Source organism: Stegastes partitus, unplaced genomic scaffold (genome assembly GCF_000690725.1).
Source record: "Stegastes partitus isolate 25-593 unplaced genomic scaffold, Stegastes_partitus-1.0.2 Scaffold472, whole genome shotgun sequence".
NCBI classification, from domain to species: Eukaryota; Metazoa; Chordata; class Actinopteri; family Pomacentridae; genus Stegastes; species Stegastes partitus.
The window spans coordinates 76,734-93,844 of NW_007578203.1; the positions used below are offsets into that span (position 1 = coordinate 76,734).

At 40.7% G+C, this 17,111-nt stretch overlaps 1 protein-coding gene across 1 annotated transcript in view; it reads right to left on the reverse strand.

The window, feature by feature from the left end:
• Positions 1 to 17,111, reverse strand: part of gbe1b (glucan (1,4-alpha-), branching enzyme 1b) — a 74,781-nt gene that overhangs the window by 5,101 nt on the left and 52,569 nt on the right. The window contains exons 14-15 of the mRNA XM_008286831.1: positions 12,964 to 13,094; positions 5,100 to 5,217 (exon numbers count right to left, since the gene is read on the reverse strand). Coding sequence (XP_008285053.1) covers positions 5,100 to 5,217; positions 12,964 to 13,094 — 249 coding nt within the window. The remainder of the gene's footprint in view (positions 1 to 5,099; positions 5,218 to 12,963; positions 13,095 to 17,111) is intronic.

Genomic DNA, 17,111 nt, shown 5'->3' on the forward strand with positions numbered 1-17,111 from the left:
TGTCAGATCGCTTAGACGAAAGAAAGCTGCAACGTTTTTTTTTTTTTTATCCACATAAAGAGAACAGCACATTTCATATCTTTTGATTTTTTTTTTAAAATTTGACTTCATGGCAAGGGATAAAATTAAACAAAGCCGAGCTCTGATTCTTCTGTTACTACAAGCAAACCCCACATGGCAATCAAACAAAACGACACACAAAACAATGCGGTTATCGTTGTAAATCTGTCACATTAAAAAGAAGACGTTTTACAATTAATGCTAAATATGCACAGTACAAAGTTTTAGGAACTTTTGAAGAACTCTTTTAAAGACAAAATAAGATCATACAGAAAACAACACCAAAAAGAAAAGTGAATTCGATATTTGGTGTGAGCCACCCTTTGCCTTTTAAAACACCACCATTTTTCCAAACTTCATTTTTTTTTTCTATGTTCTTTTATGTGCCACAGTTCTTCTGTGGATGTGGGCTCTCTCCTCAGTTGTTTCTCGTCTCTTCATGTAATCCCAGACTGACTTCATGATCAGAGCTCTGTGGGGGCCAAACCATCTCCTACAGGACACCTTATTCCTCCAGCCTCTGAAGACAGCGCCCTATAAGTCCGAATATAACTCCTTAATGGAATTGTGGGAGGGATAAGAACGTAAGCATTGTGGAGACGATTAATTCTAACCAAATCCCCGACTCCATTTGCAAAACTGCAGCCCCCCCAAACCTGTTAAGAACCTTCGCCATCCTTCACTGTTGCCTGGGGGCGCTCCTCATTCCAGCGATTTCTAGCCCCTTCGGTGGACAAACTGCCTTCTGCTGTTAGAGCCACATATTTCAATTTGCCATTTTTCTGCATCCCACATCTTGTGTTTCTGCGCACAGGTGAGTGACCTCCTTGGCTTTGTTTCCAAATCAGAGGAATGGCTTTTTGGCTTCACATCCTACCTAAATATCACTTCTAACCAGACTTCTCTGAATTGCAGATGGGTGAACCAGAGCACCGCAGCTTCATGCCAGTTGTGAGCTGATGGTAGCGCCGCACATATTCCAGTTTTGAAGGGAAGTCGGCTTAATGCGTCCTTCACCTGCTGCACTCGGCTTCCTTGGCCGATCTCCGCGATTCTGGTCCTCGCTCTCGCCTGTTTCTTTGTGCTTCTGCGGAAGAGCTTGGACAGCACATCTGGAAATGCCCCGCATCCCGTTGCTAGGCCGACTCTTTGCCAAGACGTTTAAATGTCATTTCTCCAGCAACCTCGCCTTTTTAGTATAGCTGTATCTCATCCCATTTTATCCCCGCTTGCACAGTCATTTCTGTTTCAGTAAATGAGTTCGGTTCAGTCCACATATATTGTTATCGTTCGTAGTCCATGTAGGGATTAATCACGCATTAGGGCCACGTACATACACAGTTTTTATCTGAAAGACGTCGTGTTACATGTAAATATCTCAGTGGAAGATTTCACTATTAGTAATTTCCTTCTGACACTTCAGGTCCATCGAACACGGACAAACAGCTTCTACCCCAGAGCCATAAGAGAACCGAACTCTGTCAAACACTCACACTAACCGTCTGGAGCTGAGTGCACACTAGCAACTTCACTACTACCTTTTAGGCACAACTAGTACTTAAAATAAATTATTTTACGTAACAGTAACTATAAAAAAAAAAAACAATTTGTTTTAATTTACAATTACTATTATTAAACTTTGAATATCACTTCCTAATAAGTCACCATTTGTAAAGGTTTTACAACTGTGAGAGCTCCATTAACATTTAGAACTGCTGTATTGATAATTCAATTTTTTAAAAAAACTCCCCACTAATTGTAACTGAGGATAAAAGAGAGACAACAGCAAAAGGGATCCTTCCCCCCCACAATCTGTCATCCTAAAGGTTATTCTTATAAATTAAAGTATGTTTTATTACCCAACAATAAGCCATAACTTTCTACGTATGGTCCCTTATTTGTGGAACAGATGCAGCATATGTGTTTGCTATAAGGACAAAGTTCAATCAGTGACGTAAATCATTTCAATTACTGGCAGTAACAACCGTGATAAGCAGCATTCTCTTGCATACTCTGTTTACCATCTGTGACACTTCAAATAGGATTTTCTCTTATTTTTGGTTTGTTTGTTTTGCGGCGGTGGGGACGGTTTTTTTTTTTTTTTTTTTTGCTTTATTGATTTTTTTCATAATGTAGAAAATGACACGACTGTAAGGACTGAAGAGGTGTCAGATGCCAAGAGCCCATGATAAGATTTGTAAACACGGGGCACAACAGTTACACGGTTTTTGCCACAGCCACCGGGACGCTCCCGACTCCGCCGGCTTCATCCAATTACGTGCATCCCCAGTCTAAGGTGTGATGCGCTCTTGGAGGATATGAGAGTTTATTATCACTCAGTAACGAGGAAGCTGGAGAACCGACAGACCCATTAAAAAGACAGAAGAAACGAAGTTTGCGCAGACTTTGAAAGCAAAAGTTGTTAAATAAAACATGGACGGTGTGGGCACCTTTCACAGCCCCCGCAGAGGATCTTGTCTGATTATCCTTGTCATAACCAGGTAGGAGTGAGGAGGAGGAGGAGGAGGAGGAGAAAAAGCATCTTTATGCAAGACCACAGTCTTAATGTGCAATCTCTACGAAGAAGTCTTTAAAGGAGACACAGTGTGTGCCACTAGCCTCGTTCCTCCCTCCTTGCCAACTCCGTTCCTCTCATTTCCTTTCATTCCCCATTAATACGCGATGGCGCCAAAATTAGCAGATGACTTGTTAACTAAACTTCACATTTTGGCCGAGAGGGACACGGGTGAAGCAGCGGTGTTTGAATTAATAAGAGTTAGAAAAGATTTAAGAGATTGTGGAATTTGTGTCCTCAACTGATGAAACCTAAGCTAATACGACGGAGGATCACTGTCTGCATGAAAGAGGAAGAGGCTTTTAAACAGGGGTCGACAGAATCTTAAATAACGCTGAATTGATGCTCTCAATAGGAGTGTGAGCTTTGCGAAACGCATTTTTGATGCATTAAAGTGCTCCGTCCATCTCTTAATATAGAGTAATATCCTCTATCCATTAACTGCAACACTTTCCGTATTGATCTGCTGGAGGTTCAAGTTGAGTTCAGAAAAACAAACACCTCATCAGGTGCTGTGTCAACTCCGGCGCAACCTGAAACTGCTTCAGCGCTGCCTCGAGATGTTTATTAATTTACTAAACAAACTGAACAACCGCAGAAAGGAGACGATAACTGTGCAGACCACTTCACGGACGTCATTGTCCTTGTGCGTTAATTGGATTCGTTAACAGAAGATCCAGCGCGCGCAATCAGCCGGGTGTGTTTGGGTATCTGCGGCGAACCTCAGTAATTCATCCCTGACCTTATTCATAAACATCTTATTGGCTTTCAGCATTTTAATCAAGAAAAAAAAAAATCACATCAAGAAAAAATAAATAAAGAGGCAAACATGAGGAAGCTCCTCAAGCACTCTGCTTAAAATGCATATCAGTGTTTCCTTCTATATTTCAAGGACAGACCTATTTCATGCTATTAGCCTTAAGCAGTCTTCATGATGGAAGCCCGGCGGTTCTTTCTCCCAGATATACTTTTTTTTTTTCTCCCTCCCCTCCATGACGCCGTGCAAGCTTAAGAGGCATGCACATCAAAAGGTAAGTTCTAACGCGATGAATAATGCACATTGTTTGTTGGAGAATCTGAAAGAGCTGTAGGTATCACATTCACATAATGCTCCATGACTCCAGGATAACAGCCAGCATGAGAGGAGTAAAGCGCACAGATGTCAAATGTGATATTCGCAAACAAACCCTGACACTAAGGAGAGCGTGAACAACGAAACCATCTCCCGACAGAAAGATCTAAACTTTTCTTTTTGAACAGTACAGTCACATTTGATCATTTTCTTGATTTCGTATTAAAAGGTAATCACATTAATGAAGAAAACGCTAAATTATAGTGCAGCCGTTAAGCTGAGAGTCCCAGACCAGGGAGATGGTGGCTCTTTGCCAGAACAAGCAGCCTTCTTTCATGCCAACACACTTAAACCTAATTAGAATGGTATTAAAAGATCCTCTTGCTACAAACTCCATTTCAGGCTAATTAAATTGATTTGTGGAATCAAACATGGAACATAAAAAGGACAAAACATTAATACACTGGCAGCTATTTCATCACATTTTGTATCTGCTGCGAGCGGGTACAAAATGTCCTTGCAAAAAAATTACAACCTTTAACTGGTGCAAAACCACGAATATCCACCTGATTAATGCAGATCAGCTTTACATGTTTGAGGAACTTTGCTTTGTCAACGTTGCTGCAAAGAGAAGAAATATATCGGGGACCAGTTTTCTTCAACAGGAGGTGACATTTGAACCACTAAGGAATATACTAGGGAATGTCATAGTGGGGTAAAAATACCCTGGTCAAACTAATAACCTAACGACAGCAGTGTAGCAGCTAACACACTGTTTATGTCTAACAAAGCTACTCCCTAAAGTCACAGACTATAAGAACACCACAGATGTATGCGACCACTTTGATAGAAGTTAGTACAAATGAAAAAAAAAAGCATGTTTTATAATATATTTTTGTGCTAATAGGAAATGATGCTAGACAAGCCACTTTGTAGTGCTACAGGCAAAATAAAATTGGAAACAACAAAGAGAAAGAAAAATATTTGTCCAAAGTTTTAATCCTTCATTATTTCTGGAGCTGTCTCATCACCGCCCACAACTTCTTTTGATGTGTTTCAGCTGTGAGCAACTCCTCCATTAGCCCTACATATGTGCATTGCATTGTGGGACAATAGTGTCCATCAACAGCACCACTCAACAATCGTTTAGTATGCATGCTGACATTTTGGAGTGTGCTTAATTTTGTCACTTTCTCATTGTGAATGTACAACAACCTCTAGAATTAGTATGCAGAAAGGGGACGGCGATACAGCGCAGTGCTGTTAGAGACCAGAACTCGACTACAACAGCCCTGGATTTACAATTGAAGTATCCTCGAAACCTACGGCTCGATGACATTCAACAAAAGATGACCTTTGATGAGTCAAAAGTGTAATGTTGAAAATATTTACCAGTATGGAGTTGGAGCGGCCGTTGAAGGGCTGGGCCTCTGTGAAGAACTCGGTGCTGTGGTCCAGCCGTCCGTGACCCCCATAATGATGCATATCTGAATCCAGCTTGATTTTGTATCTGACAAAAGATTGAGGTTAAGGCACAATAGCAGTGGGAAACTGGCTTATGAGATCGAAGACATTAGAAAGCGCTGGAGGAGGTTTTATCAGCGGCGCTTTTGCGTTGCAGGCTCGGTTTTAGCGGCGCTCAGCTGGTTTATACTCATTGAAATCCTCACATCCATCAGCATGCATCTCCACCTCACAGCGCTGCGAAGTGACAGTGCGGAGCCCAAACAGACAAAGAGAATGCTGCCTGAAATTAGCATAAATAGAAAAGTGATTCAGCCATGGCCCAACCATCCAGCCTGCCTGTCTAATTTATCTAATTCACTGCATAAATAACAAGTTTAATCAAAAAAGTGATCCAAATGAGTGACACCAGATACACACACACACACAAAAGATGATAAAGATTATTCTCTCCTCCTCCAGGACTTGTTCATATTTTCTTGTTTAACAACTTGACAAGGGAAAAGACTTATTCATGTCAAATATAGAGCAAATCACTACAAATTGATCTGAATAACCAACAATAGATGGCATTCACCCTCTTAAACCTACCGGTAGGGATCACATGTTCAGGTCTGACTGTAGCCAAACACTGAATCACTTCTGTGGATCATACAAAAACGGTTTTATCGTTGTGATGTGCATAAAACTGAATATCTTAGAAAACGTTTAGGGGCTGTGGTTCTTTGCTGCACTTAGTTAAATAACCCAAAAAACCCCATGTTAACTATGTAAAAGGAAAGCTGTATGTACTAACTCCACGTGTGGATGAGGGTTTGAATACTAACACAATCCAGCTTCCCGGCACTTTTTCTTCAATCTCTCCACTGTGCTTTTAAACAAGGATGCTCGCACATTAAAGAGCTGACTGATGGCAGTTTCTATAATCAGGTTCTCATGAAATATGCGTGTTCAAGATGGAAAGACCCAGCATGAAACATAATATGTAAATCATCCCATATGCCCCAGTGAGGGCATATGGGATGGGAATATGTTCACCTTTTTATGAAAGTGCATGATCAAATCAATTACATAAGGAATCATGCCCTTCAAAGGGAAATGTAGAATACTGTCTAATGTGATAGGTAAATTGTACGGAAAGAGCTCCACAAACTTTTTTTTTTTTGCCGAAACTGTTCTTCAAGGAGACTTTTAGACAAATTATTTTTTTTGCTTTTCTTAAAACTGCTTGACATAAGCACGGTTCCCATCTTGTTGCTTGGCAAAAAAAACAAAAAGGATGGGTGTCAGTGCAAGTTACAGGGCTGTTATTAATGTCAGAGAAAATATTTGAGACACTTTAAAAGCCAGATTTAAAATGCAAGAAAGTGCACTTTGACAAGTATGTACATAAATATATATATTTCTCATCCCAAAATGTCCCCCACAGGGAAACTTGAGCCTTGCCCGTGCCACTCTCCCAGGGTCGGTGGCAATAAGGATAGGTGCTGTAACTAACGCCAAGAGAGAAGGGCAGGCATGCAAACAACCTCCTAATTGGCTGGCTGAATAATCACCTTATCTCCCCATAGGCGACATTCCGGGGTTTGAGTGTGATCCTCAAACGCTGCTTCATTCTGCCCCAGAGCCGGGGAAATTCTGCTTTTGCTGCCTGCTTGTCTTCTTTGATAGTGATGATTAAAAAGAAGCTCCGCATCTCTGCATTGTTTCTGCTGAGGAGGAAGCTCCCCTCCTCCACTACGGCGGCTTATTGACAGAACAAACTCATTTCACCGTGCAGGTTCTTTTTTTTTTACTGTACCTACTGGAAGAATATGCTAATACTCTCCCCAATGCTCCTGGGAAACTATATGATGTGATTTCAAAGCTTCGTTCTGCTAATGCAAATAATAAAAAATCTTTACGTAAACTAATTCTAACCGCGCATACAAAATGTGTGGCAACTGTAAATATCCCATGTGTTTCAAAGGCGATTTAGACAGCTGCCGTGATCCTTCCTGGATTCTGCGAACGCCGTTTGTGTGTGTGTCTGTCTGTGGCACCGAGTGTGCTGGGAAATGAGGCATAGTTACAGTAATTCACAGTTCCCTGGCAAACTTCTCTGCAAGGAAGTGAGGACCAGCACAAATTGGTAGTTGGAGGCTTTGAGCGATTACGTCTTTGTTAGTGGCTACAGACGGCTGCAACAACAGCTTGCAGTTCAGCTGTAAAGTATTGTAATCGATAGAGCCTTTGTGAATAAAGGGGAAGATTAAAGAACACAATCAATTTTGCCCAATGAGCAGAAAGATACGATTCCAGGCCGAAGCTTGATGATTAGAGTCATTGATGACCTGAAAACAATCTTGCCATGACCACGATTGCAGACCAAGCCACCACTTAGTTTCTCCATCAGCTTGTCGTTTTTTTTTTTTTTCTCTCGCCAGGCTTTATGAAAGTAATAGCAGCCTGGCGTGGGTAAACAAGACCTGAGCGAGATGTGTGCACATCTGAAGAATGTGGCACGGCCTTGTAAGCATTCTAAATACTGGATCGAGCCTTTTCAGTGGCAACTTTACCTCTGCTTTCTGCTCAGACGGTGTAAGTTACATCAGAGTGGAAGAAATGGCACAAGTGGTTTCTGTTTGTAAAAGAATAAGAGAAGGGGTCGAGCCAACCGGCAGCAAGCCATGCAAAGCTGGACCTTTAAAGAGTATTCATGTATAACGAAAAGAAATAAAAGAAACACCTTTTTCTTATAATTAAAATCCATCATCATGCATGACAACTAAAAATAGTTTTTAACAGCTTTCAGCTATGTTTTGCTTCTACTGTATTCATTTATTTGTTTCATTTCCAAGGCATCCAGATTGACCTTTAACGTGGTGATTAACCTTCAGTTATTTTTGAAATTCTGTGCAAAAAAAAAAAACAACGTGCGGCGATGAATTTGTACAGACTAGTTGCTCCAGAGGGCTCAATAGTTACGCAACGTTGAACTTGAAACGGGAGCAGTCAAATGATCAGACACATTTCAAACAAACTAACAAGCCATTTAAAATGTATGATCATAAGCTATAAAATACAATTTATAAATATCCATTACAGCTAATAGACTCAGTTCCTGGAGTGACTTTGACCTACTGTGCTGCACTTGCCAGAGTTTTGTGCAAAGAGTTTTCCTGCATAATGAGAAGTTATTACCTACAGCTCTCTGCTTAAATTTCTTTTCTCAGTCGGATTTTATTGATGGGATGTGGGTTTGACTGTCTATTTCAACTGTTTGAACACTTCCAATGACGCGTTTCACAAACAAAGCATGTTGTGTCGTCCTCTGGTACGGTGAGCTCCAGATTATTAGTTCTGCACCCAGTAACCGCTTGATTTACGGCGGGTCTGATTATCTGCTTGAGACGGTTGTGGCACATTTTCACACCGGGTGCTAAAAGGCTGCGGAGGGATGCAAATTGGGCCGTAGTTTATTTTACCTACAAATAAAGCGGTGGATAATTTGGCCAAATGTTTGGCGTGTTCACAACCTGTCTGATTATCTCTGTGCTTCTTGCCTCATCACTTTTAATAATGCCAGCCTATTTCCAGAAGTCAGGAATTACTTCGCTGAGTACAATGTTATCATAATCGAGAGGAATGATGGGCAAAAACTACAAAAAATAAGAACTGAATTTTGCTTTAATAACTGAACTGAAGCAGCTCCTCTATTTGTCTGCAGCACTTGATAGAATTTGGAATCGCAGATTAAGCCTCTGAACTGATGACGACGTCTGCGGATGATATCTGATCGTGTTACAACCTAATGGAAAACGACGCAGAGGATAGAAATGTAGTCCGTCTTTATTTATCTCACAGCTGCTCACCGCGGAGGGTTGCGTTAACAAAAACAGATGCATATTTCCCTTTTTCCCCCCCAAACCTTATCTCGAACATTATAGATAACATCAGACCGCGCTGCCTTTTACCTATGCACAGCGGCGCGTGTTTTTGATCTAAATTCCAGTTAGTTAGTGTCACTGCACTTGCAGCTGAATTATTCCAAATGGCAATCCAGGAACAGCTCAGACAGAAAAGGAGAATGATGACCTGACACAATCGCAACTGCCTATTGGCACAGTGTAAATCAAAGACCAATCTGCCCTGACAGGTACAGCTTTCATGACGGGATCCAACTGGGATTTCAAATACTCTAACCAGCCAGATAAAGACCACTGCCTGAAGAATGTGTCCACCACGAGTCAGAGAGAAAAATAATAAAAAACACTGATGGTTTGAGTGCCTGTCTAAAAGCTGACGTTGACTGCATTTTAATGGCCAACACTTTTGGGTGAGGTGCTTGGCTTTACCGTCTCTTCTCATGGAGAGAGAGAGACACACACAGAGAGAAAAAACATATTAAAAAGAGGACAATGAGAAGCAACAGAAAAGCCTGTCTAAAAATATGAAGAGGCCAAACAGTCAGTGAGCATCCAACTAACTGGGACTGAGAAATAACTATACTGCAGTTGAGTTGTTAAGACGGGAGGATTTCAGTTCTACATTATATTCCCGAGACTAAAACCACAGCAGTTATTTAGTTGTAACACATCTGTACTGCGGCAACTGTGGATTCCTTCCGCCGCTATATTGACAACTATATCCTTAATTAAGCATTAAGGAGTTGTGCAGCGGTAGCTACTCCTCTTCGAACAGCACTGCCGCGAGACTTAATTGCGTAATAGATAATTATAGAGGGAACAATCAGAGAAAATCATCCCTTGATCCAACATGCAGGCGTCCAACATGTGACAGAGGGCAACAAAAGGTAGCTTAATTGTGCTTTTTGTTGCACGAGAGGGACACCCAACGATATAATATGGTATTTGCCACATTGCCAAAGGAAATGACACCCCGTATTGTATCAGTTTTCAACAGCATGGTCAGCCGCATCGAGCTATCATTCCCAGATAGAGCAGTGGTGTGGGGTTCCACTGTGACATCCCTGACCCTCACACAGGTAGAATAAAGTTTAAGTATATGACAGCTGAGTGTAATGAAAAAGCACTTTTGGACTCTTTGAGCTTGTCTTGTTTACCTCCTCTGCCTCTGAGTGGCACTTTCATCTGTCTTCTCCCCTAATTGGATCCTCTGCACACATTCCCATCGGAGGATCTGCATCTCTTCATACACACGGCGCATTTACCTTCCTCACACACACACACACACAGCACATTTGCCTTTATGTGTTTACCGCCTCTCTGTATAATGACAGCCAGAGCTTTGCCCTCACATTTATTTGCATTTCCTCTCAACCCACCCAGTGTCTGAGGCCTCTCCTTAAACATCAAAAGAAGCACCAGGAGGAAAAGATGTGGTTCCATCTAAATGAAAATAAACCCTCAAAAACGATGTTACAGACACCGTGCAGCAAGGCTATTAGTGCTTTGCCCAAGACTCACCCCATCAAGGCAGAGCCCAAACCACGAGGCAGAACGTACAATTATTGCACATCAGACAAGCTTACAATTAACGCATGATACTAAAAGATGAAGAGTTCCTTCTATTGGCTTTTAAATCATCAATTAAACCAGATTATTGTTCTGTCTCACTGTTCACTTTTAATGCCACAATGGAAAATGGATATTAAAAATGTTCCGTTTGGGTTTTTTTATCCATTGTACTAATCAATCTATCTAACTATATAATATAATTGGCAAAGATGTAATAATCAGGGAATGATTTTGCTTGTTAATGCATCCGATTGAGATGTCATCAGCGTATTAATTGGCTGTTATCATCACAGATCATTGTCATACCTACGGGCCTGTCTGGTGATGCTTGGATTTGGGTGAAGGGGTCACCTACGTTATCAGGGTTATATTCTGTTTCTCAAGGATCTTAAGTGTCTACTGAGCCAACTGGAAGGTGGAGGAGGTCCCTACTGGATGAAAACAGCCAGTTAATAGCCTAATAACGTCTGACTTGGCTAATATAACAACATCATCTGAATCTGTTTTCATTTTTGATATTTAACGGTATTTTGACAGAGTTATTACTATTTTATTAGTCAGCCAGAGGCAACCACTTATCCATCTAAATAAAACAAAAACACTAAACGCAGAGGAATCACTCCTGTTTAATGCCCTCTTTGTCAGCCGATCGAATCATCACAATTGAGACCGACTTGTCCACATGTAATGATTTGAACCGCTGGCACCCAGAGGAAGCTACCCAATTTGGTCCGCACGTCCACTCACCACCGCATTATTTAAGTCGTAGCTGAAAAAGCAACGCAGCGTCGCGCCCAGCCGGGAATCCGTCGGCGTGAGCCACGCCGAGCCCCATAAGGGATTGATGTCCGTTATAATAAATACAAATCTGTCAGCTTCCTGTCCCCCTTCACATGCCTGATCATTAAGCCTGCTGTAATCACAACTGTGGGACTCATTAAATTCCTGACAGCCAATGCCGCTAAAGAGAATGCTTTCTGAATCACTGGGCTCTGCTGTTATTTCTCTCTAATAGCATAACAACACTACTATAAACAACTGACTCATATTCCTCTCAACACTGACTGCTAAAATTATATCACAGAAGTAGCAGCTTCAGAAGAAAACACTGCCATTAAAGCTGCGGGTCTTTACAAGTAACCTTTACTTTTTAACAAGTCTGACAGCGTTTGGATCCCTGATACGCTTCATAGTCTGGAATCTTCTCAAAGGTGAATTTAATCATTCTCAATGACCTAACAAAGTTACTGTACTAGTGGGAGTTTTATTTACGGCAATGTCAAGCCCTCAACTTCATATCAAGAGCCAGTAGTGAAGATTATAGGTGACATAGCTGGATGTAAACTTCCCCCATCTCACCTATTCACCCACTGACAGGAATAAATGATTATGAAACTCATGCAGAAGTGATGCGGTTGAGAGTTGCAGAGTTCTTTTTATATATATATATATGTTGGAGATCTGACACGTTGGTAATATAATGTTCTGTAGTGTTTCTTGGACGTTTCGCATTTGTTAGTTGACACCTGTAGCACAAACACGTTTGAGAGACAGAGGACGAGGTGGGACTCTACGAGATGTGTCACTCCTGTGAGCTGATGTGATAAAATTGCAAATTCTCTGAACAGCTGACATACATTGATGCTGACATGTTCTGAAGTACTCATTTGGGTGTCCTAAGAAATTCAGTTTTTTGGTTGTTTTCTTGTTTATATCCATCACCTGGTATAAATTCACTGGGTGGACATGTCTGACTCGAGCACAGATTACTGCCAGTCAAACCCTCAGTCCCATAAAGTTAGTAAGTAACAGCTGATCTGAATGAAATGTGGTTGTTTGCTTCACTAGAAACTTACTTGTAATACTCCCTGAAAATATACAGGACAACCAGGTGTTAAGAAAATTGATCTACTGTGTAAAAAACTAATGTCTGTAACCAACTAGCTGTTGACATACTTTACCTCACGCTCCCAAAACGCTGCAGAGGCAAACTCCTTCCAAAAACAAGGTCATGTTCTCACTGTGAGCTTTAAAAATCCAGCTGCGCAGTGCGGATCATGTGTTTCGCAGCTCCTTCATTTCAGGCTCCCTTTTTAATAGACATTTACTGTCTTGGTTGAAATACTGACACTTCAGACTCGGTCGCATTACTGTATAGAAAGTAACAAAGTTGTAAAGAACTAACTAACAAGGACATCATTACTCTCAGAGGCACTTCGAGTGTGCACTGTGGTGTGACAAGAGGAAAGCCGGTGTCTGAAGATTTTTTAAGAAACGAGCAGTGACAGGACATATGAGAACTAAAAGGATACTTTCCTGGAACTTCTACACCCACCCTGTAGGCCTGGAAGCTCTTACTGGGGTGGAAGTTGAAGATAAAGACCACATTTGCCCTGTCAAACACAATGACCTTGTCGTCTTCATGCTTGGCACTGACATAGGCCTGCGGGGAGAAAAAAAAGAGAGAGAGAAAAGAAAAGCTAATAAAGCATTTCTTCATGAATAGTCATTACCTTTCTCATCTCGGATTTAGAGAGTCATAATGGGGCGCAATATATCAGTGGACGACACATTTCCAAACAGACTGAGAAACACTCGCACATCAAATTACAGGTGGCACTCATCAGCGGAGAGCAGCGGCCCGGGATAGCGCGAGGCAGACACTGTCAGCTTTAGACAGCTGCACATGATAAAGCCGCCACTCTCCTGTGGAGCGAGCTACTGTTAACGTGTCATTAGCAGAGATTATCAATGTCACCCAACCCCCTATTTTTAGTGCCATGTTCCCCAAGCCAATTTCAGGGCAGCATATTCACGGCTGAACGAGAAGATAAGCACCCCTGCAACCGGACCAGCAGAGAGGATGGAGGTTAAGAAATGAGCTGACAGTCTGGAGTCTTTTTTTTTTTTTTTTTACCAAGTCCATTTCTACGCGAGAACTCCGCAAATCTGAAGTAATGCCAAGTTCCTCTGGCCGGTTAGCGCCGGACGGCAAATTTAACCTGCATCCATTAAGCTGCGACCAAATAAGCATATACAGTAAATGTCCAATTTTACTTATAAATAAATAAATAAATAAATGTAAATGCAATCAAATAACTTGGTTGCTATCATAAATTTATTCTGATTATATTCAGAATCTGCTGATGCTTGTCAGAAAAAATCCAAATGAGAATCGAAAAACTTTTCAATTGTGCGGCGAGAAAAATACCTTCTTAAGATGCAAACATATGGCTGCCTGATGTGAAAGAAATGTATTCCTGTTTGATATTAGGCCCGGAGTCTGTAAAGTTTTCTGCTTCTGTCACCGCCTGCAGCATCACACTGACCTCAAACTGTTCTGAGAAAAAACTTTGCCAGGCAATGAGCGGAGGGTAAATCCCTATTTGTGAAGTCAGCAGTCTGAATGAGAATATTTTTGCAAAACCAGTGTTGAAATCCAATATTTCGACCAACTGCAATCCCCCCCACTCTGCTTCTTTTCTTCACTGGAACTTCCACTAAATCAGCTGCAGGTGCACCCAGCGCAGTTTGCCGAAAAAAATGGATTTAAACGTTGGTGTTGCTGTGGGCAAAAAAAATTTGAAAATACATTTAAAGATGTAACCAGCTGCTGGAAAAGAAGAGACAAATAATGATTTCACTTCTCGTCTAGGGTTTGCTCAAGGAAAGCTATGTGACTGAATCAAATAATGGCCACTGGAACACAGACAGCTTTACTCAATAAATAAGGACAGACTTAAGGTTTTATTGCCACTGATGCTGCAGTGGTACGCCTCAAGTGATGCCATCTCTGCAACACCAGGAGCATCAGTTCATGTCCATAGTTTGGCCTTTTGAAGCTCACAGCTTTACACCTTCAAAGAAGAATGCCCCAAATCACACTTTTAAGCAAAGTCCCTGCATGTTTCTTTTTTTTTTGCTTAGATCAATTACACCTGGGACAGCAAGGAGAACATCTGACGGATCATCTTCTGCATCTCGTTCTCACTACAAAACGTCCTTGGATCCTCCCACCACAGTGAAATATTGAACTAGCTGAGCTGTAGAATACTCCGACTAAGCACAATTACCTTGGCAATGTCATTGATAAGCTCAACAGAGGATTCAGACTCATCTGGTTGTTAGAGCAGAATCTCTGAACAGTCATTGCCGTTATCGGTGAGTGATGTTCTACAAAGTACTTCTGTGATATTGTATCCGTTCATGAATAAGATTTTTTTTATTTTTTTTTGTCTTAGCTGCTTCTGTGCACAGAGACTGGAACACAGGGTCAGCTACAGAAACCGCTGAAACTCATTTATTATCTCTTGCTCTAGTCTGGTCGACACACCACTTAACTAATATCTTAAGTGTATGTTAAAGGTCCCATATTGTGCCCATTGTCAGCAAATTAATTTAAGTTTCATATCTTTCCAGAATGCCTCTCAGCTAAGAAAGAAAAAACAAAACACAAAAATGATTCACTTCAACATGACTGTATAACTTCAGTCTTGTATTAAATAGACTGTTTCAGTGTCTGTAGCTTCAAATACAGCTGAGCTGCTGCTGTCAGGAAGAAGACTCTCTGTCTCTTTCTATTGCTTCTAACTTTCTTTCTAAGCAGTAATTTAACATTTAAATACAGCCAAATTCAAAGCTGTCATTAAGACCCTATAGTGCTATTTATGGTATGAATTTAACTCAGTAATTTACTTATCAAGGACTAAATCCAACAAAAATTATATCAAAACCTATTTCACCTGAGCTTAATACACAATAAGACTAACACCCTGCAGTATTACTCATTATGGGGTTGAACCTAACTGATTTAAATATAAGGCTGCAATATCCTGCAGTGATAGTAACTATGGAAATGAACCTAATATAATTTTCAACTAAAGTTCTGACCCAACAAAAATGTACAAGAAAACCCCCAAAATCTCAGGAATCCTAAACTCCCTATAGCAAGACTTAAAAAAAAAAAAAAAGGGTAACACTTTTAGTTAACAAGTCATTTATAACTCATTAACTAACAGTTTGTAAATGGTATATTAACTATCTGTAAGGCATCGTTATAAATCATCAACAAACTATTAACAAACACTTAACAAGTGGTTAATAACTCACTAATTAACAGTTTACAAATGACCTATTAACTAGTTATAACAGATAGTTATTATAAAGTGTTACCTTTTAATCTTTACCTTAATTTTATGTGTATAATTTTTCATTTGTTTGTTTGTTGATAAACAAAAAATAAACTCACTGGGTTATCAGTTTCTCAGATGCGGGTAGTGCACAAAGACTCTTGTGTTCACTTTTGCAGCCAACAGCAGAACATTTGGTGTGTTTGCTGCAGCATTTTAAAGCTAATAGAAGCAGCTCTAGTGACTGAATAAACCTGGTGGTTGTATGTTTACTATTTTGTTTCATGTGCCTGCCTTGAAGCCACCTTTTTAAAGATAATGTCTGATTGTCGTGGGTTCTCTAACAGCACACTGGCTGATTAAATCATATGTAACAGTATACGTACAGATATATTACTGTGCAAAAATCTGGACTAAAAGCCTACAGACACAGAATGAGAACGGCAGCCTTACAACATTTAAATTCAAAACGTGTGTGTATGATAAAACGCAATCAGTGTTGGACTGTGACAACGTCAGTTTTGAGGCATGTCAGCGCTATGATGTCACGTCACCCATCTGCTCCATTCACGACACGTTCCGACAATATATTCGCTGTCATTTTATCCCGTGTTTCGAATGGAAGGTTTGCGGAACCACATATTAAGACATTAAGACATACACTGCTGTCACTCTCCTAATCGGTCAATCTGCTGTCAGTAGATGCGTCTCACAGTGAGATCTAGGAGATCAGTGCTGGACGGACGGATGAAATTTTACAATGTTTCTATGACAAATGTGAACTTTTGTCGAGGACAGCCCAGAATTGTACAGCATGTAGAGGACAAGTGTTGATGTGACCTTCTGAATTTTGTTTCCTTGAGATCATGATGTACTTTTGTGCTTAAGGATCATTTGAAAGCTCGTTAGGCGCTCGTCTTTAGTGATCTCGACGTAACAGCAATCTGTTAAAACCGCCCTGATAAGAACAGAATAATCACTTGGCAATTTCTTAAGTGATCAAAAACAAGCTAATTTGGTGTTACACTCTCTAACAAAATGTGCTTTTCAGAGGTTTTAGTAAAAAGGCTCCATGTTAAGATATGATCCCTGAGCTGGATCATAGCGACCTGTCCCTGTATAATCTTACAGAATTATTTTACACATGATTTGATGTTATATTTCACAGAGAGAACACAATTCGATGATGTCTTGAGGTTACACTGTCGAGTTCGTCTTCTATATATTTTCACATTAAAAGCACAGAAAACGAGCAAGTAAGAAAGAAAAACAGCATCCTGTGTATAGCAGGTCAGCACTGGTGCCAAATGTATTCGTCTTCGCTGCCAGTA